Source organism: Lissotriton vulgaris, chromosome 9, assembly GCF_964263255.1.
Source record: "Lissotriton vulgaris chromosome 9, aLisVul1.2, whole genome shotgun sequence".
NCBI classification, from domain to species: Eukaryota; Metazoa; Chordata; class Amphibia; order Caudata; family Salamandridae; genus Lissotriton; species Lissotriton vulgaris.
This window is the reverse complement of record NC_141697.1, coordinates 153,052,260-153,079,448: the sequence shown is the minus strand read 5'-3', so window position 1 is coordinate 153,079,448 and position 27,189 is coordinate 153,052,260. Positions and strand designations below refer to the sequence as shown.

The 27,189-nt window shown below is 48.8% G+C and overlaps 1 protein-coding gene across 1 annotated transcript in view; it reads right to left on the bottom strand.

Moving 5' to 3' along the window:
• DNAL1 (dynein axonemal light chain 1) overlaps nt 1-27,189 on the bottom strand; it is a 230,562-nt gene that overhangs the window by 150,475 nt on the left and 52,898 nt on the right. Inside the window, exon 2 of the mRNA XM_086937248.1 lies at nt 26,645-26,683. Within this exon, the coding sequence (XP_086793374.1) occupies nt 26,645-26,683 (39 nt within the window). The remainder of the gene's footprint in view (nt 1-26,644; nt 26,684-27,189) is intronic.

Below are 27,189 nucleotides of genomic sequence, written 5' to 3'. Positions count from 1 at the left end.
AAGAACTATATATTCCTGGATATCGTTGGTGTCCCCCAGAAAAAATATATTTATCAGTCTCAGAATGATATTCCTGCCACATACACTTAGGTAATGTGTGTGCCAGTCTTTGCACCATACCCCTATACTTCTGCATGCTTATTTGGCTAAGCAACTGATTTGGTCTACAAGTAGGTCTAGAACAAGATAAAAGTCTCACAACATTAGAGGGGAGTTAGCATATTTAGTCAAACGCAAATCCAGTTGATAATAAATACTATGATAAAAATCCCTCTTTTTTCAGACCATACCAAAGGACATTTAAGATCCTATTATGAGTGACAATTCACCACCCCTGCGATCTAAATGTTAATTAATGACCTTTATATTACGTGCTCTGCAATTAGGGTGACCCTTCCATAGAAGGTACTATAATTATGATTAACCATCTCAGCACATCGCGGCGTGTCATTTATGGTGTTCAAGTTTAACATATGTAGGGTGTTTTAATTTTTTTAGGTTTTGCAATGTAACCTGCAGCGTTCAGGAGCCACGATGCTAAGCGTAGTGATTTTGGATCTGGGTGAAGTACTTGTCCCTAGGATATAGTCAAGAGCGAAGGGATCGGTTGAAGGCGAATCGGGTGAACCTCCGACAGTAGAAGCAGCTCCGTGAACCAGTGTTGTCTGGGCCACCATGGGGCTATCAGGATTATTTTGCACAGGTCCTTCTTGATCTTTGTAAGAATGCGTGGCAGGTGGAGAATCGGAGGAAAGGTATAGGCAAAGACGGCCGAACATGCCATCAAAAAACGCATTCCCCCAAGATCCCCGGTGGTGAAGCCAGCTTTCGAAGAACCGGAATTTTTGTTCTGAGCTGTCACGGAGAGGTCCACTGTCGGTTCTCCCCATCTTAGGAAGATGCTTTCTAGGATATCCTGGTTGAGCTCCCACTCGTGGCAGGTTGATTTGAGTCTGCTCAGAGTGTTTGCTTTGATATTCTGATCCCCTGTAAGATGTTCCGCTTTTAGGGATACTCCTTTTTGAACAGCCCATTCTCATATTTTTGGGGCATCCTGAGACAGGGGGAGTGATCTTGTACCTCCCGGTTTGTTGAGATAATGCATTGCTGTTGTGTTGTCTGTCCTGATTAGTACAGCAGATCTTTGTATTCTCGGCAGGAAAGCCAGCAATGCTAATCCCACTGCTCTGAGTTCTAACAAATTGATGTATAGTTGCTGTTCTTGTAACTTCCAACGACCGCTGACCTGGAGGTCCTGAAGAAAGGCTCCCCACCCTTCCAGGGATGCATCGGTGGTAATCACCAGCGGAGCTGGCTCGGTAAGGAAGGAAAGACCCACTGAAATGTTTCGTTTTTGGGTCCACCAAGCTACTCCTTGAACCATGGCCGGTGTGATCTTCACAATATCGTCAAAGGATCCTTCTGCTTGACGCAATTGCCGATCCAGTTGTTCCTGTAACGGAGGTATTTTCAAATGGCAGAAAGGAACGAGGGGGATGCAAGAGGACATCGTTCCTAGTAGTGACTTGTAATGGCGTACTAAACGACACTTTCTTTTTGCAACCGCCTGGGAAAGAGAGATTACCCTCAGTTGTCTCTCCATGGAGGGAAACGCCTTGTTTACTGTGGTATCCAGAATCGCCCCCAAGAACGTGATGTTCCTTGAAGGTTCAAAGGATGACTTCTCCGTATTCAGAGTCAGACCCAGCTTGGCAAACAATTCCATGCACGCCGCTGTCAATGACTGAGCCGATGTTTGTGAAGGAGCTTTGACTAACCGGTCGTCCAAGTACTGAAACACCTGGTATCTTTGTTTCCTTAGGAAAGCCGCCACAGAAGCCAGACATTTTGTAAGAATTCTCGGGCTGATTTGAGGCCGAATGGCAGTACCTTGAACTGGTAATGGTCTCCGGCTACTGCAAAACGAAGATACTGCCTGTGGGAAGGCTGAATGGGGATGTAAAAATATGCATCCTGCAGGTCTAAGTTGGTCATATGATCCCCAGGGTTTAAGAGTAGCAGAATGTCTTGGAGGGAAAGCATTCGGAAAGATTGCTTCTTCAGATAAGTATTTAGAGCTCTCAGGTCCACAATAGGACACCATTGGAGAATATTCTTTTGGACTAAGAAAAAACGAGAATAATATCCCCTTCCTCTCTTGGAGATCGGCACTGGTTCTATTTGCTCCATTTAGGAGCATTGCCCGAATCTCCAGACGCATCGGATGTAGATGCTTGACATCTTGACGTGTCTGAGGAGTACAAGGGGGGATTTGAAGGAACTCTAGAGTATGTCCAAATTGTCTTATATTGAGAACCCATCGGTCCGTAGTTTTTTTTTGCCAATGATGATGACCAGCAATTCTTCTACCCAGGGGAAGTTGTGGAGGGAGAGGGATATATGTAGCCGAATCCTGAAGGTTGTCATGGTCTTCTGGAATTGTCCTTTCCTTGATACCTCCTCATTCCTTTAGGGCAGATTTTGTATAGCCCCCTGCTTGTCGTTGACCATCCTGTTGACGGTATGGCTGAGAAGATGTCGAATAAGAGGGGTATCTGCCCTGTTGGTATCCTCCTCTATAAGATGCTTGGCCTCTACCTCTAGCCCCTCGAAAGGGCACCATCCGGTACTGTAGTGTTCCTAGGGCTATTGCGGTATCCGTATCCTTCTTGATACTTTGAAGCGCATCATTCACATGTTTCAAAAAAGTCATCCCCATCAAAGGGAAGATCCAAGATCCTATTTTGGACACCACATTTGCCTATCGTACCTGCCCAGAAAGGCAAGGGCATTCTCAGCTTTTACCAGAAGAGCAAACATGGACGAAAACCTTTTTCCTGCATTATCCAAACGCCTACCCTCTCTGTACGGAGGGGTTGTAATAGGAGCTGACGGATTTTTTGATTTCTGTTGTGCCGCTTGGGATATAACAGCGTCCGGTTTGGGATGGCCCACTAAACAAGATGGGGCATCTAAAGGAGCTTTATATTTCTTCTCTAGTCTGGCGAGCACTGGTGTGACTGTCGCTGGTGTCTTCATGACCTTCAGGCCTTCTTCCCAAACATGGCTAACGATCGGAATAGGACAAACTGATTTCCGGCATGGCTCCTTGAAATCATACAAGGAACACTTCGATTGGATCATTGACATCAGAAGTTCAAACCTCTTCACAGATCTTTCTATCAGATTATGGAACCCGCTGATGTCGAATCAATAGGCACTGGAGAGGGAGAAGAAGGCAATGAAATAAGGTAATCATCCCTTCCTTGTTAGGGTCTATTATCGCTCCCTCCTCTTGGTCATCATCTGTGGTGTCTGGATCCTTTTGATGCATTGGCTGTGGTGATCTAGGCAAGGGCTCTGGCAGTAACTCCCTGCTTCTAACTGGAGTAGTAGGAATGGAGCGTGGATGCGGAGCAGCTAACGGTACTTCTTGAGATGTCGGAGTTGGTGGAAACCTCTTTCTTTAGTCCGCCAGTATAAACTGCAGATCCATCATTAAGGAAGACGACATGCCAACCATGTACTCTCCGTATCTCTCCTCAAAGTCATCCTCCTGGCACTTTACATGCAATTGTGAGGGGCAACTCGTGTAGCCAAAGGGTCCTTCATCCCTTATCTCCTCTGAATGCTGCTCTTCTAGCAGGTGTGATGGCACAAGAGGTGTAATCTTGCTTGGTAAGGTAATTTCTGGCGTTATCCTCCTCCTCCAGCTTTTCTGGTGTTTTTTCCCTCATCGGCGAGCCAGTCGACGAGATCGCCGACTAAACCAGTGTCGCCGATGCAGCCGTTAACATCAACCGCAATGCCTTATCCGTCGTCGATGACATAGTTACCGTCGGCATCATTGCCTTCGACTATCTCATCAACGATCCCGTTCTCGAAACTGTTGTCATCGCTGATGAAGTCGTCGTTGTCGACACCATCGTTGATACCATCGGCGTGGAAACAGTCGTCGACTGTGACGGCGTCGACTGAGAGCCAACTGTAACAGGCAGTGAAGGCTTCTTAAAAATTAGCTTTACCTCAATCTTCGTCGTCGACGACAAAGATTTTTTCGATGCAGTTTTTGCTGATTTTTCCTCAAGAGGCATTGATGAAGGCTTCCTGGAGGACTTCTTGACTCGAGGTGGGATTTTGATGGCTCAGAGCTTGTTTTTTGAAGGCTTTTCCACCCAAAGCATGTCCCTTACTCTCCTTTTCTCTAGCTTGCTGAGATTTTGAGGGACTGCGCCCAGAAAACCCTTAAGTGGTCTTTTTGAGGGCCTTCTCTTGACGTTCCTTTGAGGAATGAGCATGAGGAGATTTCCTTCTTTTCTGAGATCTCCTAGATGCAGAAGAGGATGCCTTATCACGATCACTGGACATAACCTTGTTTCTGGCCTTTAGCTTCTGAAGCCATATCAAAAGGCACCCTTCACAATCCCTCAGGGTTTTACTTGAAAAGGTACGACATACCTGAACTTGATGGTCCGGATAAAGACAGTAAATACAATCAGCATGAGGGTCATCAGTATAGAGCCTCTTCATTGAACAGGTGGCACAGGCTCTAAATAAACTATTTTTCTCCTTTTCAGACAGACATTCTCAGAAGAATGAACTAGTAGGCCGCAATAACGATTATAAATTCTGGTGAAATCCACAGGACAAAATTCCAAATCTCAAGTAGAAAGAGAAGATTTTGAGCAGAGCTCAAAGGAGTCTCCCTAGCACAATGTGCGGTATAAAATCTGCGGGGAAAAGGTTCTCTCAGGAGTGTTCTAGAGGGTGATAGGTTCGGATTGGTTCAGGGACAATTTTGGTCTCTTTTACATAATGAGGGTTATGGGTTACAAAATGGAAATGGACCTAGGCCTCTTTTCAGTTTGCTATTGATCTAAGCATTGCTTTTTAGGTCGAGCAGACCTAACCCTCAATGCGTGAGCATTGATGGTGTCTGCTTCTGACCTATTGTGGCCCGTAATTAGGAATGTGGACACGAGAGGGTGCACGAGCGCAGATTTGCTCAGATTTGACCTCGTGAGCGAGCACGTCGCTGTGCCCCTCTCGTGCCTTACATTCCCGTGCTCACACAGCCAGCCCCCATACCCCTGCACACAGGCACACGTACACACAGGCAGGCACATACAAGCGCACCCGATTTCCCCCCCCCCCCCGCCAAACGGGCGTCGGTTTTCAAACACACACACACTTCCTTGGAAAGGTACGTTTTTCCTGGCAAAAACTGATCAATATTACTCACGGGGCGGTCGGGTGCCGGCTCGTGAGACCTGCCCAGTCCTGGCACCTGCTTGCATGTAAAGGTGCTAGGTTTTCTGACCATGTTAAGTACCTGGCGTACTTGTGGTGAACGGGATGTTCCCATTTGCTCAATCATGTCTCCTGATGCTGCGGCTGCGTGAGAATGAAGTGTTTCATCGCGCATGCACAGGGGGAGCGTGGCTGTACTGCGCATGTGTCTAGGGGAGACGGGTTCTGAATCTCTGCTGGACCTCGCGCTGGAAAAAGGCAGCCACCGTAGAGTACATTGTAAAGTCGGGTGGTGAAAATAAAGACCCGATGAGTTGATTATGAATATTAAGTTAATCAAATGTTGCAAGCAACAGGCTGTCGGGACTAAGTGCGATTGGCCCCGGGGTTACTGTGTCTTGGGTGACCAACTGGTTTTTGTATTGTTGCTGAGTGCACATCTTTTCCTGGCTCAGCACTACATGGACGCCGAACTTTTACAGATGCTTGTTTTTGTATTGACTGTCAATGTGTTTTTGTGTGTGATGTCTTCTATGGCTTTCTTTCATTGCTATATTATTTTTTAAAGGCTTTTGCATGTGTATGTATACATTTTTTAATTTATGTTTACTTTCCGAAGATTCTTTTTGTTCTCTTGTGCTACCACACAGCTTTTATCAGCACAAAGGCCACCGCGCATAATGTTTCAAAAGTTAATTGTTAATTGTTAAATGTTTAGTAAGTTAATTGCGCTTCATGTTACTGAACCCCCTGTCTGCTTACAACCATGGCTTTTCAGATTGGATTACGTTTTTCTGTCACCTCAAAAACTACCAGTCAATTCTTGATGCACAAAATATTCACTACTGAACAATTCAGCTACAGCGAGCTGTGGCTTGGTGGATCCTTTAGACTAGAGAAAAGAACCGAAAACCTGCTCTATTATTAAGTTAGTTGCTGCACTATTGCTGCACTGCTCCCGCACTCGCTAAGGTATTTGCAAAGAACTATGCGAAGCCCATCGCTCTGCCTATTGAAACCTCCTCAATCAACAGATATTCATTAAGAATAAAACAATGGAAAGTAGTTCATTGCTGTTTATAGGACAAGTACAGATGTTGTAGACGAGAATCCGCAGCACAAGATTCACATGCTTGCATCTTCTGCCACCTGCTGGCGTGATTCTGGAATTCGACATCAGTCAAAAGAAGTAAGATTACAATGATAATCTAAGGAAACCGAGAGCGGGCCTGGGTTGCTAAAAGAAAGTTGCTCGCCGCTTCAATGTACAATGAACACTTGTTGAAATAGAATCTGTGCTTGGCACAAATTTTATTTAATGTATGCTTTTTGGGGTTCACCGTGGCGCTACAGGAGCACGTCCCTCGGATGTTTTTTGTATGCTTTAAACACGCAACACACGCTACATCCGCAACACCATACGCCCAATATTCTTGTAATGTGTGCATTTTGGATTACAAATTAGGAACAAGCAATTTAGATTTATCGCAGCACATGCTTTACAAATGCCGCATTGTCTTTTAATCCATCATTGCAGATGCAGTGGAAAGATGCACGCATTTCTTTGATTCTGCTCTTGTTTTTTGGGTTGGCTAGGTTTTTTGGTATTACAATCTACAAATAAGTGGGGGATATTATGTTACATGATGCAGTGCTACATTTTCTTTAAGTCTGTGTAGGTATTACAGATTAAAATGTTTTGGGATATGTTATGTAACGCTGCCTTTATTTGAATAAATTATATCTGTGTTTGCAAGTTCCTCCAACTTATCGCGACACCAACATCACAGACGCCTGACTTCATTTGACGCCATAATGCTGCGCCATACTGACTATCGCACAAAACTTGACAATGATAAGCGAGGCTCACGGTTCACGGACCACGTGCTTTAGTTTTAACGAATACTTCTAAAATCGGGTCCTCTTACGATTTGTACTTCATTAGCGGTAACTCTGGCGAACCACGCAGTACAAATGCTATAGGTGTCACATGTGCGAAAGTTAAAACTATTGGCATTGTAAATGACAAAGCTATTAATTTCGCTATTTTCAAAACCAATACATAAATAAAAAAATTGTCATTTACAATACCAATAGCTCCAACTTTCCTAATGCGAGACCTATTGCATTGCAAATGCTTGTTTATATACCAGAGACTCCCGTCCCAATACACTAAACCCTGTCTGGGAGGTGGTCACACCTCCCTGTGACAGGATACCTATTGCCTTCCCCTGCTCGAGCTTGGCTCAGCAGCAGGAGGACAGAATCGTGTCTTAGCTCAGCAGCAGCCCCAGCTTGCTGTCCGGTTCTGGCAGACTGGTATCGGGAACACAGAGGGCCTCCCGAAGGAGATTTACAGAGCATGGAATCATACCTCCCACATTGTACAGAGTGGGGGTATAATTCCAACATGTATGATACAAAACATGACCAGGTTTGTTACCGTCAGTTTAGAGATGGTAATTGTGTAGTGACGCATGGTCCCTCTATGTATCGTAATGGCTGATACACTTACAACTCGGGAGAATGGACTCCGATGGTTGTAGGGGTTTGGACCTACCTTTATGCAAATCAGCCTTGACCCTGATCCTAATGGGAACAGTCCAGCCTGAACTGCCAGTCCAGGACCTCCCCGAGCTTGAATACAAGCAACCTTGGACCAGGTTTGCACCTATTACAGGCTCATCAACCAGGTATAGCTTGATTCCAGTGGCACAGTGAGCACAGGACCCACGTCTGGTCACACTCATCACACTTAGGGCATCAAAAACAAAGTGATGGCTGGAATGCTTGAATTATTCTCAGCGACTGGCCGAAAATAACAATGAAATGGGGTGCGGCCAGACTAATTACCAGTGGCTGAGATTAATTCAAGCATTTCATTAATCATTTTTGTGTTATTTAGTATGTTGCCATAAGTGGGACAATAATACCCAGATGTGGATCCAGTGTACACTGGGCCACTGGAACCAAGTTAGATCTGGCTGATGAGTCCATACCAAGGGTGAAACCGGTCCTGGGTTGCTTGTGTTCCAGTTCAGAGAGGACATGGCTTGGCAGTTCGGGCTGGACTGACTAATTATCAGAGGCTAAGCTTAATTCAAGCATTCCATCCATCACTTTTTGCATACTTTACCTAGAACACCAAGGAAGAATGGGGTAGGGAGAGAAAGTGAGGTAGGACCAAAGTAATCATACACCTCTGAACATAAAAGTTAAACATCAGCAATGCCAATAGTTGTGGCTAATAAATTAAGAGCCCTTTGTGCAATTGATGGATTTAGGCACTATAAGTCATCGTACATGCACTCTGTCATTGATGCACAACTGCATTCATTTAATGGCTTACTCTTGCATTTACTTTCCGACACAACCGCAATAAAATACACATAAACTCAACAACTTAGGCAAGATAATAGAAAACAAGTAGAAATAAGAAAACGTGCTGCTGTTTAACCACATCAGCGCGGCGCAGATTCCTGCGCTGTGCTGAACGTTCTAATGAGCCAATGGGCTCATGACGGAACGGTTCCGTCATGAGCACAGGCCAACCGACGCTCATGACGGAACCGTTCCGTCAAGAGCATCGAAGGGGTTAAATAGGGAAAGCATATGCTTGCAATAATGAAACTAAGCATAGCAGCCGGAGTCCATCTTGCAGAGGTATTGTAAATAGTATATCATTGTTTTAAAGTTCCAACCTGGCTGCCACATTTAGAACCAACAGGTTCCAGAATGGCCACAGAATATAGAATTAACATGTTGGACATCTTGGAAACAGACGAAATGAGCATCAAGCATGCGATCCATTAGCACAGCCTGAAGAGCTGTAGTATTCTCTTGAGAAACATTAAAACAAAAGGAGGAGAGGAGGAGAAGAAAAAGTAATGAAGGGGCCACCCAGCTCTGACATTGAAGCACAATCATTTTCAAATAGAAAGACATATGTGCTTAGAAAATGCAGTCATTCACAGAGAAGAAATCCAATGATTGGTGTGGTATGAGCAATTACCTCACGCAGTACACTGTCCTGGAAGGAAGCAGAGTGCAAAAGCCACTGAGACCGAGACCAATGGCTGAAGGCCCTTTATGTATATATAGTCACGTATATATGCATTAATTAGTGTGTTTTTTACAAGATACTGGCAAACAGCTAATCAGAGATTCTAGCAAGAATTCTCTGCCTAGGGATTTTCGGATGCGGGAACCAACACTAAACTCATTCCACGCAAAAGTATTATTTGACATTTCATTTAAAAATATACCTATCTGTAGGCTTTAATACAGAGAAATAACAACCTACCTTTAAATGCCTATTAGCTTTAACGTATCCTTTTCACAATCAATATGTCAGGCCTGCTCGTTAACCTCATACCCTGATAGGCCACCGAAGAGTCTTAATTCTGACATTAACTTCAGCATGGCGCTGTAGATCATCAACTCGGCGGCATACAGCACTATTTTCCTAGAAAACACGCCTATGGTAAAATACTTTGGGGCACATGCATCAAATCTGATGTTTTGCGATGCATGAAAGTGTTTGGGACACGCAATTTAGGTAAACGCAATTTCTTACAATTTCCTAAGTTGCGATTCCTTAAATGCAATCGCAAAGAAGCACTTTCAAATAGCGATTTCGCTATTTGGGGCCGCAAATTACTGAAAAATTTAACTGGTTGGTAATTTGCAGAAACTTTGAAAAATGCACTAAAGTGCAGTTTTCACAGTTTCAGGTTACACACACAAACACATATGCCCTTGGGGCACGTGTCTGGGCAACATGGGTGTACACCACAATTTCAGGGGGGCAACAGGGTGTCCTTTTGACACCCTTGCACCCTTGAAATAGCATGCACAATTTGCGAGTACCAATTGGTACTCGCAAATTGCGCATGCAATTTCCCATTCATTCCTATGGAACTGTAGGCCCATAGGAATGAATGGGAAGCCCTTCCTTAATTTCGCCTTGCAATTTGCGAGTCACAATTAAGGAATGTTTAGGAATCGCTATTTTTACAGCGATTCCTACATGCATAGGCTTTTGCGAGTCCTTAATAATTGCAATTAAGGACTCGCAAGATCCTTCCTTGATGCATGTGCCCCTTTATTTCTCTGGGCCAAAAGCTCAAATTATAAATCAAAAAGAACAGATGAGCCAGGGCAGCCCTGCCTGGTCCCCTTTCCTATTTTCAACGGCGCGTGAAATTATTATTAACCAGAATCTAGGCGCTTGGCGAGCGCCGGTGCTGCGGGCGGAGCCTGCCCCTGAAACAGGTGCGCTGAGCCCAGAGCCTTCTGGGACTTGGAGTCCAGGTTAGATGGTGGAACGTCCTGGGAATGCGGTATCACGCCTCAGGTTAACAGCCAGCAGTCGGGACGGATGAAAGCAGCTCCCGCTGCTTGTGAAGCGACCGCTGAGCCTACTTCCAGGCGAGGTCGACCCCACTCACCGCTGCTCCTGACGACTCCTGCCTCGCTTTTTTGCCGCTTTGCCGCTCCTGCCTTGCTGATGCCTAGGACGCCCCAGCCGCCGCTGACTCCCGGCGGCCCGCCCCCCTCCTGCCCATTCAACGCCCCGCTCCCGCCACCCAGCTGCTCCTCCCTCCGGGCTCCTTACTTAAGGGGACCGCGCACGAGGTGAAGGGAGCGACCGCTGAGCCTACTTCCAGGCGAGGTCGCCCCCACTCACCGCTGCTCCTGCAGACTCCTGCCTCGCTTTTTTGCCGCTTTGCCGCTCCTGCCTCGCTGCTGCCTAGGACGCCCCAGCCACCGCTGAGCCGCTAATTTCCCGCCGCTGACTCCCGACGGCCCCGCCCCCCTCCTGCCCATTCGCCGCCCGGTTCCCGCCACCCAGCTGCTCCTCCCTCCCGGCTCCTTACTTAAGGGGACCACGCACGAGGTGAAGGGAGCGACCGCTGAGCCTACTTCCAGGCGAGGTCGCCCCCACTCACCGCTGCTCCTGCCGACTCCTGCCTCGCTTTTTTGCCGCTTTGCCGCTCCTGCCTCGCTGCTGCCTAGGACGCCCCAGCCGCCGCTGAGCCACTAATTTCCCGCCGCTGACTCCCGGCGGCCCGCCCCCCTCCTGCCCATATGCCGCCCCGCTCCCGCCACCCAGCTGCTCCTCCCTACCGGCTCCTTATTTATGCCGCCCACACGCAGGCGCAGCGGGCGCGCCGATTGTGCGCCGAAGGCGCGCCAAAGGCAAGCCCGTCTGCGCCTGTCCGCTCCTGGACCGCGCCCAGTGCCAGGACCTCTGGCCCCCACCGATGCACGACGCCGCCGCCCTCTACGCACTCTATGCCGGCCGGAACCCCGCCTGCTGCCGGGCCGCCCCGAAACGCATCCACGGACCCTTCACCTGCAAAACCTGCAAGTTCACCTACCTCCGAACCTGCACCGCACCCGCCAAGCCAAGCACCAGCAGCAACCACCTCAAGTGCATCCTGCTCAACACCCGCTCCGTCCACAGACACGCCGTAGAACTCTGGAACCTCCTCGACACAACATCACCAGACATCGCCTTCCTCACGCAAACCTGGATGAACATCTCCTCAGCCCCCGACATCGCCATCCCGGACGGGTACAAGATCATCAGGAGGGACCGCGTCAACCAGACCGGAGGAGGCATCGCCATCGTCCACAACACCATCCACATCACGACCGACTCCAACGACACCTTCGCCGCCGCCGAGCACCTCCACTTCCAGATTAACACCGACCCAAAGACGACCCTCAGAGGCACCCTCATCTACAGACCCCCGGGACCAGGCACACAATTCAGCGAAGACATCACGGACTTCATCAGCCCACACGCCCTCCCCTCCGCCGACTACATCCTCCTAGGGGACCTCAACTTCCACCTGGAGAACAACAAAGACGGCAACACCGCCACCCTGCTGGACAACCTCGCCAACCTCGGACTCAAGCAACTGGTCAACACCCCCACCCACTACGCCGGCCACACGCTTGATCCCCTCTTCTCATCCAGCAAGCACATCACCTTCAGCCACTCCACCGGACTCCACTGGACCGACCACAGCTGCATCCACCTCAGCTTCAGAAGAACCACAACAGGTTCCTCACAGGAGCTGGAGCAAGATCACCGCCGACCAGCTCACCACCTCCCTCAGACAGAACCCACCCGCCAGCACAACGGACCCCAACGAAGCAGCCCGCAACTTCACGCAGTGGCTGACCGCCTGCGCCGACGACCTCGCACCACTGAAGAACCCTCCTAGCAGACCCAGAAGCAAGAAGGCCTCCTGGTTCACCGACGAACTCAAGGACTCCAAGAAGACCTGCCGCACCCTCGAGAAAGCCTGGCTCCTCGACCAGACCACTGACAACATGACCGCCCTCAAACACGCCACCCGCAAGCACCACCAGCTCATCCAGACCACCAAGAGGAAATTACTAAAGGAACGACTGGACAACAACGCCCACGACAGCAAGGAACTCTTCAGCATCGTCAAGGAGTTCTCCAACCCCAGCACCGGCAAAAACGACATCACTCCCTCACAAGATCTCTTCGACTCTCTCGCCTCGTTCTTCCACCGCAAGATCGCCGACATACACAACAGCTTCGGCGCACCATCCACGTACCCAACCGTCGAACCAACGCCCCCCACCGCCACCTTCCGCACCTGGACCACGATGACCACCGAAGACACAGCCCGCACGATGAACACCATCCACTCCGGATCTCCAACCGACCCCTGCCCCCACCACGTCTTCAACAAGGCCGACTCCACCATCGCACCCCAACTCCGGAACATCATCAACACCTCCTTCAACACCGCCACCTTCCCGGAGAGCTGGAAGCATGCCGAGCTCAGCGCCCTACTGAAGAAACCAACAGCGGACCCCACCGACTTCAAAAACTTCCGCCCCATCTCGCTCCTCCCTGTTCCTGCCAAAGTCATCGAGAAGATCGTCAACAGACAGCTTGCCGCCTTCCTCGAGATGAACGGATCCCTCGACCCCTCGCAGTCCGGTTTCAGAGCCAACCACAACACCGAGACCGCCCTCGTCGCAGCCACCGACGACATCCGAGCCCTGCTCGACAACGGGGAAACAGCGGCACTCATCCTCCTGGACCTCTCTGCAGCGTTCGACACTGTCTGCCACCGCACCCTAGTTCAACGCCTCAGCAACATCGGCATCCAAGAGAAGGCACTGGAGTGGATCATCTCGTTCCTCGCCGGAAGAACACAGAGAGTCCGCCTCCCCCGTTTCGATCCGAGGCCACCGAAGTCATCTGCGGCGTACCGCAAGGATCATCACTCAGCCCCACCCTCTTCAAAGTCTACATGAGACCTCTTGCAGCCATCGCACGCCAACACAACCTCAACATCATCTCCTACGCCGACGACACCCAGCTGATCCTCTCCCTCACCAGAGACCCCAACACCGCCAGAACCAGCCTACACGAAGGGATGAAAGATGTCGCCGAGTGGATGAAGAACAGCCGCCTGAAACTGAACTCAGACAAGACAGAAGTCCTCATCCTGGGACCATCGCCCTCCGCCTGGGACGACTCCTTATGGCCCCCAACCCTGGGCACCACTCCCAAGCCAACAGACCACGCACGCAACCTGGGCTTCATCCTGGACTCCTCCCTCTCGATGACCAGACAAGTCAACGCCGTCTCCTCATCATGCTTTCACACCCTACGCATGCTTCGCAAGATCTTCCGATGGATCCCGACCGAAACCAGGAAGACGGTCACCCAGGCCCTCGTCACCAGCCGACTGGACTACGGAAACACCCTCTACGCCGGAACCACAGCCAAGCTACAGAAAAGACTCCAATGCATCCAGAACGCCTCCGCCCGACTCATCCTGGACATCCCCCGACGCAGCCACATCTCCGGCCACCTGAGGGACCTGCACTGGCTCCCCGTCAACAAGAGGATCACGTTCAGGCTCCTCACCCACGCAAACAAGTCTCTCCACGACCTGGGCCCCAAGTACCTCAACGACCGCCTGACCTTCTACACGCCCACCTGCCAGCTACGGTCTACTAGCCTCGCCCTCGCCGCCGTACCACGCATCCGAAGAGCCACCGCCGGAGGCAGATCCTTCTCCTACCTGGCGGCCAAGACATGGAACTCCCTCCCCATCCACCTTCGGCTGACCCAGGACCATCTCGCCTTCAGGAGACAACTCAAGACCTGGCTGTTCGAGCAGTAGCGGACCCCTTCCCCCAAGCGCCTTGAGACCCTTCCGGGTGAGTAGTGCGCTATACAAGTGTTATGATTGATTGATTGATTGATTGAAGCAAGTTAGTCCAATATTGGAGCCCAAAACTCCAGCCAGCAAGACACACAAGCGCTGCGGCAAAAAATCTGTCCCAATACACCAGAAAACAGATCCCCAAACCCAAAATGCTTTAATACCAGGCCTTAGATACTTCCAGTCAACACAGTCAAATGCCTTAGGTAGCATATAATGTTACTGTTGTCTGTGGGGCCTCTAAAGTGGTTGCTAGATCGATTAAACCTATTATTATATGGGTTACCTCACACAAATGTCTCTCAGGCAGGACACCCTTCTGGTATACCATAATACAATAGAGATTGCCGTTAACACGTGGTTTTAGAAATATGTACGGCCTACTTGCTTTGTCATAACTTTCCATTATACTCAGATCACACCTAAGGAATCATAATCTGGACCAACTGCCTTTGTCATAATGTTTCATATTAGGCAGACCAGACACATGGCATGTGACATAACATTTCCTAGTGGTCCAATCCGGCCTATAACCATATATCATAACCAACTTGGTTTTGAGCATATGTTTTTCCACAAGGCAACTACCATACATCCAGTCAAAAACAAGAAAGCTAAACAAAATTACACCTGGCTAAGTAAAATAGTATCTCTCCTAAGAGGACAAGGATTCTCACACAGGAATCCTACATCAGTGATTTGGCACACAGGTTAACAAACACTAAAACCCTTACTTACTATGATAATCTGCGAGATTCCATGTAACAAAATATTGATGTGTAGGCTCTATTATATAGTAATTACAATGCACATTTAAGTACCTTTTGACTTTAATATATGTTTTTCTCAATATATTTTTTCTAGTGCCTTTATCATAACATTTCATAATAAACAGATCAGGCCTATAGCAATTGCCATCATAACAAATTAAGTCCAACTGCATGGAGTATAAGCTTTGCTGCAGGCCAAAAAGTGCAATACGCATTCTTTTTACTGGTAGCACACAATTACAGTCCAATCACATCCCACTCAGGGGACCAAACATGTAGGTAGAGCCCAAGGCCCCTCTCTCAGTAGTACTCTGAAAGCTCTTTTTTAGTGACAATTATGCTGTCAAGCCAGACCTCAAACTCTACGTAGATTAGTGTACTTCTGAGCCTCTCGTACAGTTCGAAAGCACAAAACTTCACTTTGAAGTCTAAAGCCCTATTTCTCAACTGTGGGTCGTGACCCACTGGTCGGTCATGAGCCAATTTCTGGTGGGTTAAGAAAGTCCGAGCAATAAATAAAGAAGCCGTTAAATTCTGTATTTATGTGGTCACATTTGCTGCGCTTCAAACACAGAGGTAAAATGTTAGCCTACGTCTTCTGCCGTTTAGGCGGGCGCAGCTTGGCGCGGGTGGAGTAGGTCACGGACTGAGGAGCTTCGGGCTGAACTTTGCCATCTGGAGGCATCATGACCTCCATCCACTGCATTTGTCCCTCATAGTTGTTTGGGGGCCCAGGAGTGTTTGTGTTCCGCTGAAGTGGCTGGAAATCCAGTTGGCGCCCGAAAACTCAGTGGGTTGAAGGGAATTGGTGCACGGTATGGCCACAAGTAAGATGGCGGCCTGACGTCCTCACTGGGCTGAACAGTGACACTGAGGGCCCCGTTGGGAGGGCGGGGGTACTGAGCCATGCTGCTACAGGCTCCTGCCTGGGAGACTGTGGGTCGATTGGCCCCGAGACCTGGTATGCCTCTATGGAGCCCGAGAGCTGGAAGCTGAGTCCTGCAGGTTGATAGTGGGAGGACACAGCGGTGGCCCTGAGCGGTGAGCCTGTGCTGCAGCAGACACTACTGTGGATCCCAGTCATACTAAGGCGAGGTCTGGGACTTGCTGGCTTCCCTTCCGCGGCCAGCCCGAGGAGACCAGTAGACTGGTGATGCGGCTTGCCCGGGATGATGGGATTGTGTTGGATTTGTGCGGCTGGTAGTCAGGGACCGAGGACATGGTAAGCTGTGGCGTCCTGGGGACCTGGGCATCGAGGAACAGTGGAAAGGCGAAGACCCTGAGGCCTCAGCACTGACAGGCTGTCACCTTCCTCATCACTGCAGCTGGGACCTGGTGCCTCTCTGCCAACCCATCGGGAGGAGAGGAGAATTGCTGGGTGGTTCTGACAGACAAGGGATGTTGCGGGCGGCCCTTGGGGTGCACGCGGTGGCCCTACAGCTTCTAGTGCCGGCCAGCGATGAGGTCCCTCTGTGACACTGACTGATACCTCCACCCCCCTCCTGAAACTACACAATGGTCCTGGAGGGGCCCTGATGAAGCGGAGGTGGAGGCTGTTTCTGGGGGGCCCTGCTTGACAGGGGCCCCGCTGGATTGCCCTGCAATCTGGTCTACAACACTCATAGGGGTGACTGGTGGACTGAATGTTGGTACAGTAGAGCTGCCCCCCACTACCCTGATTTCTGAAATTAGCAACGCCTGAACTGGCCCACACTGCACAAGGAGTTCCTGCTTGCACGCTCGCCTGAACTCCTACCACTGCTCTCCGCAGCGCGGGTAACCCTGGATACCCAGGGATGCGGCACTCAAACGGCATCACATACGCAGGACCAGACCCCACATGTGCAGCAATTATTACAGCTGGCATAGCAGAGCTATGGGCCCTACTGGCATCGGATACCTTCTACTATTCGCCCACAGTGCTGCTTCCACGGCCAGTGCCCCTACCTCTGCACAAGCTGTATTCCTATCTGGCTGAGAGGTGAACAGCTGTATTTGCCCTAGAGGACCGCCGCCATGGGCAAAATTACCCAGAGAAAGGAGGTGACTGATCCATGCGCCTCACAGGTGCTGGGACCACAAGATCTGGTGGGAGGGGCCTCAGAAGGGGTACAGCCAGAACCTATATTGACCATTATCTTACAAGCCATTGCTGCATCCAAGGAAGCCTTTAAGTGGGACACCTCCACTGAGCATGCGTCGATGAACTCACCTCGGGCTGGCTTTGATGCAGACAAGGATGTCCACTATGGAAACCAAAATCACCAACTTAGAAACCAGGGCCAACGATGGAGAAAACAGGGCAAGGCAAAATAACATTTGAATACTTGGCCTTCTGAGCACATTGAAGGATCAGCCGTGAACATGCTGGCCTTCGGTGGCTTAAGGAGGAGGTGGCCTCAGAGGGTCTCTCTCTCTCCCTTTTACACATTGGAACACGCTCATCGTGTCCCTGCGTGGGCCAATGTTACCTGGCACAGCTCCACAGCCAACAGTGGCAAAGCTACTACACTATAGAGACTGGGATCATATCCTGAACCAAGCAAGACTCCGGAGGGACATCATGATTGACAATCAGAGTTATGCTCTTCCCCAATTTCACGAGAGTGGTCCAACACCAAACAGACTCTTTTGTAGATGCCAAAAAGCACCTTCACCTGCTGGGCCTAACATATGCTATGATGTTTCCAGCTAGACTGAGGGTGACCACAGACGATGAAGTGCACTTCTTCACATCACCACAAGAGCTTAGGGAATGCTTCCCTCAACAAAGGGGAGATGCTTGTTCAGGGGACAAGCGATCTATCAGTCGGCGTCCTTGGAAATGGGCTAAGGCATGGCCAGAGAGCTGCCCCCTCTCAATCCCAGACACGCCATAAGCGCCAGCAGGTGGTGGACGTAGTGGCTGCCTTGAGTGGCGGGGGCTCGGCAGCACTCTTTGTGCACAATGAGGTGGATTCCTTAGACTCTGATACTGATGGGGTATGGATCTCTTCCCAGGGATCAGCTAAGTTCTTGCCCAAAGTTATACCCGGCACATCTGAAGAAATAATCTGACACAACCATCCTGACTGGACCTCCTATAGGGGCTAGTGGAGTTTTGGTGGCAGCGAAGACGGTTACCATTATGTACCTCGGACTTGCTCAATATGTTGCCATGTGCCATGTTTTTTCTTCTGCAGTGCCACTTGTAGCATTGATCATTCTGTTTGTTACCTTTAGATGGCATGATGTGAAGCTGAAGAGTGCTTCAGCAGGTGCACCCCCTTCCTCTAACCTCCCCTGACTTTAGTTAAGCTTGTGATGCGTGCATGTATGTTTGATGTTTCTCGACTGGTTTGGATGAGAAGTCGTTTGCTTCTGATCCTGGAGATGGAGAGTTGGTTTGACTTTTTGTTGGTGGAATAATTTGTAGGTTACCCCTGCCTGCTGGTATTGGATGGAATTGGCAGAGAGCGAAGGTCCTGATGTGTGGGTGGAAGTGGAGTCCCTGACACGCAAGGTTAGCACTACACAATGGCGACCCCCCATGACCTATAAAACTTTTTATTCTGGAAAGTCTGAGGGCTAACAATATGGCCAAGAGGTATCAAGTTTATGCTTACCTTAAAAGACTGGGAGCACACATAGCCCTCTTGCAGGAAACTCACCTCACTGCTTTGGAGGAGCTGGCGCTTCAGAAGAGATGGAGGAGCCAGGTGCATAAAACTACCTATTGCGCATTTGCCAGGGGAGTTCTCCTGGGGGTGAGGCCAGGAGTACCATTCCAGAAGACGGGTGAGCTCACAGACCCCGGAGGGCAGATTCGTAGAGGTCACAGGGAGATTGACGGGACACGAATTAGCCATGCTAGGGATTTATGCACCCAATATTGATCAGGGGTGGTTCTTTGGCGAGCTGTCCAGAGTCCTGGCCTGACACGAAACATATTACTATGGGGAGACTTTATTAGTATTGCAGACCCTGCCATCGATTGCTCTAACCCGCCCCTGCATGATTCCCCGGTGTCCCGACTGGAGCACACTTTTTCGCTTTGGCCGAGGTAATAGGGTTTGGTAGATTCCAGAAGACACCACCACCCTTTGCCCTGAGACTACTCATTTTATTCCAGTATGCACTAAATTCATGTTCGCCTCAACACCTTCCTGTGCACACCCGCTGTCAATGGGGCAGTGCACAATGTGGAATATTTATGCAGGAAAGTCCCGGGCCATAATCTGGTGTTCCTGTGTTTGAGATGGGAGCGCAAGAGTCCCTACATCCCGTACTGGAGGTTGCGATTAGAGGCTCAAGATGACCCGGTCTTCCAACAAACTACTAGGGAGGGCATGACCAATTACTTTGATGATAAAACTGGGACCACTACCTCCTCTCTCATTGAGTGGGATGCCTTTAAAACGGTTGCCAAGGGCAGCTGTATTGCCAAAATAGTTGGGGTCCGAAGCACTTTAGTGGGCGTGGTTTAAGGATCAGAAGAAATTTCTGCGGGACCTTGAGAGGCGGAGACCTGAGAATCTGGCACTCAAACACCCACCGCTGGAAGCAAAAGAAGCATTAGCAGCCCAAATTGAGAAATTTCCACCATGAATACCTAACCCATGCACACGCAGAGCGGGACAATGCCAGTACTCTATCAGTATGCCTCACAAATTCGCAGCCTCAGGGTTCCATGGTATTAGAGGTAGAACTGGACACTGGAGCACCCCTCTACGACCAAAAATGGCAGTAATACCTTGGTTCCGGAAATATTACACCTCTCTGTATGCCCCACCACAAGAGGTTTAGCATTGGGCCCTTGGGTACTTTCTTGCCCCAGTGGCCCTCCCGAAACTTGCACAGGAGTATGCAAATGAACTCGGTGTGCCGTCACAGCCTAGGAAGTTCTGGCATCTATCAAAAATCTTGCGCGCAGTAAGGTGCCTGAGGCAGATGGCCTCATCGTGGAGTTCTTTGCAACCAATCTAGACACCTTGGCTCCGAAAACTGGTCGATATTTACAGACAGCCTGTAACATGGGCCATCTCCCGCCGTTCACATGTGAAGCCCTGCTTATTCCGCTCTTAAAGCAGGGCTACCCTCCCACAGATGTCCAAGAGTTCATACCCTTGTCCATGTTAAATGTAGACTATAAGATTCTAAGCCGAATATTCGCAATCCCCCCTACCCCACATACTCCCCTTGATACCTGGTGATCAGGCAGGATTTATTCCCGAACGAAACACTGCGATCAGTATACATAGGCTACTCTCACTTTTGAGTAATGACTCAGTGGACAAACAGACGGCGCTGTTATGGCTACCGACGTGGAGAAGGCCTTTGACAGCCAGCGCTAGGACATCTTCTATCAGGTCATGGCACAGGTGCGTTTGGGTCCGGGGTTCATAAAATGGACTGAACTCCTTTACTCTGGTCCTACAGCGCAGGTCTGCACAGGTCGAATAATATCTGAATGATACATAGTGAGACGAGGGACCAGACAGGGGTGTCCGCTCTCTCAGTTACTATTCGATACTGTGGTGGAGGCCCCAGCCTGCAGCACACACATGGTGGGATTCTACCATGGCTTGGTGGTTTGAGGACAACCCCGTTATGCGGCATTATATGCCGATGACATGTTGTTGTTTCTTACAGATATGGCCCTGGGCATTTTGGTAGTGTCGGGCTTGCACATTAACTGGTAGAAGTATCAATTGTTTACACTCTGCAGGAATGTCACTCTGCCCCAAGACCTATATGGCCTCACCTGGTAAGCTGACTGCCTAAAATATCTCTGAGTTCAAGTGTATCATGGCCGCCATGATCTTTTCAATGGTAATTTTGGGGCGACAGTTGGAGTGCTGCGGTCTAGGATCAAATTTTGGACATCCTTACCCTTAACCGTCGCTGGTACAATAGGAGTGACCAAGATGGTGGCTATGGAGGCTGCTTTATTTCTTTTATGCATTACCCTCACCGATTGTCCCAAGACTAGAATCGCTGTTATTGGAGCTGGTTTGGGGTATGGGTAGACGCAGGGTGGCGATGACTAAATTGCAGCGTCCTATGAGAGAAGGAGGGATGGCGATCCAGGACCTAGAGATATATTATTTGTCGGCACAACAGCCGTAGTTTAATCAATGGATATACCAAAGGATGCACCCAGAAGGAGTTGTTGGTTCCCTACCTGACTTGAAAGATCTTATGTGGGTCCGCTTGGCCACCAGGAGCCACCTGCCTGTGGCTTCCCAGGAACTCCTAGTGGTGCAGCATAGTTGGCAACGCTGCCTACAGCGCACTCACACCTTACACACCAGACTTACCGCTTCGATGGCTGGAGGTGTTGGCCCAGGGGGATAACACTGGGAGGGATTCTGGGGTGGGACACCTGTAGAGTAACCAAGTAGGAGAATTTTACCGGGATGGAGACTTGCTCTCCTTTGAGGACTTGGCAGAGGAATTCAGTATCACAGGTAACCAGTACTTACTACACTGGGCAATAGTGGCACTGTTGAGGATCCACTGGGGGACTGGAGAATCAGAACATGCAGTGCATCAAAGCTGCCAGTGGCTTTGCACCACAACAGGGCAAATTAAAGCAATTACCTGCCTTTACCGAGCACTAAGAACAAATGTTCTTATGGCCCTGACAGACTTGAAGGTGAAATGGAAACCGGATTTGGAAGTACAGCTTAAAGAAGCGGATTGCGGCTGATTACTGGAGCACATCCTTGCCATCTCTCGTGATGCCAGGTTCAACCTGATTAACTTTTACTCCCTACAAAAGGGCTTACCTCGCACCTGGCAGGAATAATAGGTTTTATACTACAGCTGTGGCCACGTGTCGTCTGTGTGGGGAACTTGGGGCGGAGATGTTCTATGGTATGGGCCTGCCCCTCCTTAGCAGGGTACTGGGAAGCAGGCCCGGCTCCAAGAACTTTTATTTGGGTGGGCCAAGGGTTCATTTGGGTGGGCCACTCACGGCAGTCGCGGCCGGCATGACTCGTGGGGGGAGGGTGAGGGTGCATTTTTTAAATGTAGCTTACCTTTCCCCCGGCCGGGTCCCACGTCTTCTCGGCTACTGATCTTCTGCCTCCGGCAGGAACAGGAAGCAGGCAGCCAGGCTCCCTCCCCAAAGCCAATCACAACGCTGCAAGCAGTGTTGTGATTGGTCAGGTCACCGCCCAGCCAGGGGCTTATGTGGAGGTCATGTTCTCCATGCTGGCTGCATTGCAGTCAATGCAGCCAGCGTGGAGAAGGGCATAGTGGGCATGACTAGTTTGGGGAGCCTCAGAGGGCCGACCAAACAGTCTTTGTGCGTTCATGACCTGACTGCTAATTAAATAAACAAAAAACAGAAAGGGCATGACAGGGCCGGCTTTAGCACTACTGTGAAAGTCTTGTTTGGCTCTCCTTTTTTCCTTGGTCAGTAGTTTCCTATGACTGTATTCCCCTCATTTTCTGCCTTTCTCTCTCTTACGCTGGTTAAAATCTCATGTTAAAATGAGTGCTTGTGCCAACTGCTACCAACAATCTGCAGAAATTAAGCACTCTGCAGTGCTTAATTTGTGCTGGTGGTTTTTTGTGCTCAGCACCAGCACTTAATTAACAAGGCCAGAACTACACATGTTTTCTTCTCACTAAGCAAGCTCAGCATCCCCCTGGTACCAGAATCTGCCTATGCCCCAGTATTGGCACTCCAGCGGTTTCATCATCACCCCGATGCCAGCTGCTGTGTGTGTCTCAGTACTAGCGCCCTGTCTACTGGAAGTTGCCAGGAGCAGGTGGTGGATTCTTGCCAGAGCTGGACCTGTGTCTGCGTCTGGCTGTCAGCTGGCACCAACTGGCCTGACTGTATGTAAGTGCCAGCGTCTGGCCCCCTCGTGCTTCCCATGTGCCCCTTTCCCTTCCAGCCCCTCCAACCTGGCACCTAACACTGCCCTGGCTGGCTGTCTGTCACGCTTTTGTGGGTACTGCTGTGAATGCGGTTTCTCTGTCCTGTGTGTGACACTCCTTCCTGCCCTGGGCAGTCTGTACAGGGCCCAGTTTTACCTGTCCTATGTGAAGCGCCTTTTATCTCCCCCATCCATCTGCCCTCCAGTCCACAATGTAAAGAAGTGATTCCTCCCACGTGCCTGCTAGGAGAAGATTCCCGATATTCAAGCTATGTGAAACTACATTTTCCTGCTGTCTTGTGGATATCATAGCGAAGGTATAGTGAGTGCAAGGACACCCACTCCGGTTTTCACAAGTGTGGCTTCGTATCTTACAGGATTCTCTTACCAAAGTTAATAAATGTACATTCCAATCACCTGCCTCTGGTGATAGAAAAAAATAGGTGCAAAACAGTTTTAGTAGCACTTGGGAGCTGAGCGTAAATTATGTGTGCTCACATATAGTACCTTTTAGCTCTTAGAGAAAGCGCCCAGTAAAACATAAAATGCAAAACAAAAGGACGCCACAAATACCGTTTCTACATTTTTCCATGTGTTATGCACCTATCTATATAGAGTTGAATGTACGTAGCGGACACAAATGTTATGTGCGCCGGACTTGCTTGCAGTGCATGTATTACACCAGTATCAGGGTGAGCCAGCATGTCTCACAGCCCCCACTGTTAATCTTCTGCTGACTCCGGTGTGTATGGGAGTTGAGTATTCATCTTTACAAATCCTTCCCGGATATCATTATACACCTTCATCTGGTTCAAAATAAATATACCTAGCTGGGCGACTGTGTGGCATGCCTCCACAGACTGTCCCCCCTTGTTTAGGCATGATGAAAGTGTATTGTTTATCATCTTAGTGATGTTATCATGCCTTATTGTCCAGCCAACTAAATAATTGTGCCCAGCCCTCTAATCTATTCATCACCTGGCCTGGGTAATGTAGCGTGTCTGCGCCCCCCATTAAATAATTGCATCAGGGAGGGCTGGCATCTTATTGAACTGAGTGAGGTAGGCTGCGAAAGCAGAAGCACAGGACAGATTTTGAATGCTTGGTCACGACAATGGTGCAATTGAGTGGTGCCCGGAATATAGCTGGGCGGACAACTGGAAAAAGTGGCTTCTCCCTCCTAAGAAAAATATTGAGCACCGGGACTTAACTTTTTACAAATTAAGCACTGGGAGGGAACAGAACCCTGTTTATTGCCCCCATCACTTCCGGTTCCAAGGGAAGTGAAAACTCTGACCCGCAGTAGCAGCATCTCCCGTGGTGAGGCCTCCCTGTCATACCCTAAGGCCAGGGGGGAGCTCCCACAACATGCTGTGCCTGCTGGGTTTGGCCCGTTGTCATTCTATATGTGACAATGGGCCGCAAAAATCTGTGCTGGGCTGCAGCAGCCTCTCGAGCTCGGATCCAGAGAGCAACCCCAAACACTGATGGGGGAGGCTCACAACAAGCCCTGGGCCCGCCTTGCCAATCCGACGCCGAAGGGTGGGCCAGGCTCATGTTTGGGTGGGCCTGGCCCACCCGGCCCACCCTCTAGAACCGGGCCTGCTGGGAAGCAGTGATAGACTGCATCAATAATATTAATCACCGGGCAGTCCCTTGCACCCCTCCAGCGTGTCTCCTTGGGGGGAGTCCCGTGCCCAACAAACGCAAAACAACCACTAAGTTCACTGACCTTGCACTGATTCTGGTGAAAAGGGAATTCACTATGGACTGGAGAGCCCCTGAGGGGCCGAGGCTAGCTAAATGGCGAGAGGACCTCGCCAAATGGGCTGGGCTTGAAAATGCTGTACTATTCTGGGACCTGAAGAGGGGAAAGAGAACAATTTATAGGGCTAGGTCATGGGAACACCTTGTGGATTGTCTTATGGCCTAGGACACAGGCATGGACACGGACACGCTGCACAGCTCCATAGCGATAGCGGAGGGCTTAGGGAGGGACAGCCCCTAAACATATTTGCATCCGAGGGGGGACTGTAGGAGGAGGTCATAGTCTGGGTACAGGACTATATGACATACAAGGGGTGCTCTGGAACTCTGATACACAGTGTGGGAATGTTTGTGCAACAGCATGGCAGTGGGTATGAGGGAGGGAGGGGTAGGGGGGTTCGTCCGGTGTTAGTGGCAGTGGAGCATCCATTCAGATAGGAGATGCAATGCGCTTTGAACTTGCAGATGAAAAGAAGAGACCTCAAACAATCTACTCTGTAATCAGGCACTGCGCGAAACTGTTGAATATGTAGACTGTGAGATGACTTACCTGCTACTATCGTTTATTATATTTCGTTAAAAAGTCTTCTGCTATTTTTGTTTTTTAACATGAGGACTGGTGTTTACAAACTCCTCACTTCGCATTCAGAGAAAGCAAAGTAAAGTCCTGCTGCAGTACATGAAGAGTGAAAGGAAAGGCTGAATAATGTAATTTTTTCGCAACAAAGACAAGTGTAAATACCTGTAAAGGAACTGTACACATTCATTAGTTAGGATTGCAAAAATTAAGCATCGTGTTTTGCAATTCTGAAGTGTGATGGAAACAAAGATTTTAATAGGATCAGAACAAATATATACGCTTTACTTGGTGAAGGAGAAATACAAAATATTCAATGAAACCAGTTATCATTTATGTGCAATATAGTTTAATCAGTAAAAGAGAATGTTTGTGCGAATTAGTGACAATTTCAATGGAAAATGTGCTCCTGGTAAATGACAAGTTTGCCGTAATAAAAAGGTGGGTGGTGGTTCTAAAACCTTTGGGGCGCACCGGTGTAATAAATAAATCGGCTATTGCTGCCTTCATGACCTTCCAAGAACTTATGAAAGCAACTGCAAGGGTGGTTAGACTAGACCAGTGCGTGGGGTCCCTTGCACATCTTTAAAACCAAGAAAATAAAAAAAATATATAGAGTCGGCAAAAATACTTTGACCAATAGCATTTTATTAGTACGAAGGTTGATTACATAAAACAAAATAGTCAACCCAACTGGAAGCATTGTGAGACCAGGCTGATACGCCACTGCTAAAATCTGTGTGTAATGTAAAGGCCCCACATTTTTCTAATTCAGGCTCGCATTCCCATGAGGTCAATCAGATGAGAATCTTTGAGTTTGGTAAGAGTAACCACAATCACAGTGCTTTTAGACTTCGGTGTTAAACGTCACATATGCAGCCAGTTGTTATTATTATTATTATACATAAGTAGATGCATCTTTGAAGTGCTTTGAGCCAATTACTAAAGAAATACATTTTTATTGACAAGAGGGAATAATGATACTGTACTATATTAAAAACTGAATTTGACACTATACACGAAACTAAACATTGCACAAATAAACATTGCACACCCAGACTTTCAAGTACGCGGTTTAATATCACTTAATTATAGTGACTAATGATAATACTATTGTAACAAGGATTAGTAATCAAATGTCAATAACAAATTTATAGCGGCCTCTCAGGTACTCACCCATTTGGTCAGAGCTTCCTTAATGGTTGTTGGTTTTGCCTAAAGAATGAAAAATCGAGTTAAATCTCAATAGGTTTTTTTTTTAACAATGTGCAATCTTTTACTATATTTTTAGGTTCACATGCTATTTCAGGCGGAATTATTAACTTCTAAATTTGCAGGGCTCTTTTTTGACTTGGCCAGCCAAATGTGGGTCTTAAAGCTTACTAATCTGGCTACTCGCTAAAAAATACACATTTACATAGGACTCTCACAGAACATGTTCTGCTCACTTCAAACCCAAGTACCGAAAGTACCAAGACAATTGTGCACAATTGGAAGGGTCTCAATGAAACTCACTGGTGCTTACAGCTTAACACCCATCACAAAGATCCAAGGGAAACCAGCGATTTTAATAATTCAGGCCTTGTAGTTCCAGTACTACTCAGGTATTCTGAATTCGTAAAGTAATCATTAGGTGCAGTCTTAAATCAAAACTATTGTCAATGGCTTGCCATTCTGATCTCAATTTCTTATTTCTCGGATTTGTTTGCCCGTACCTGGTT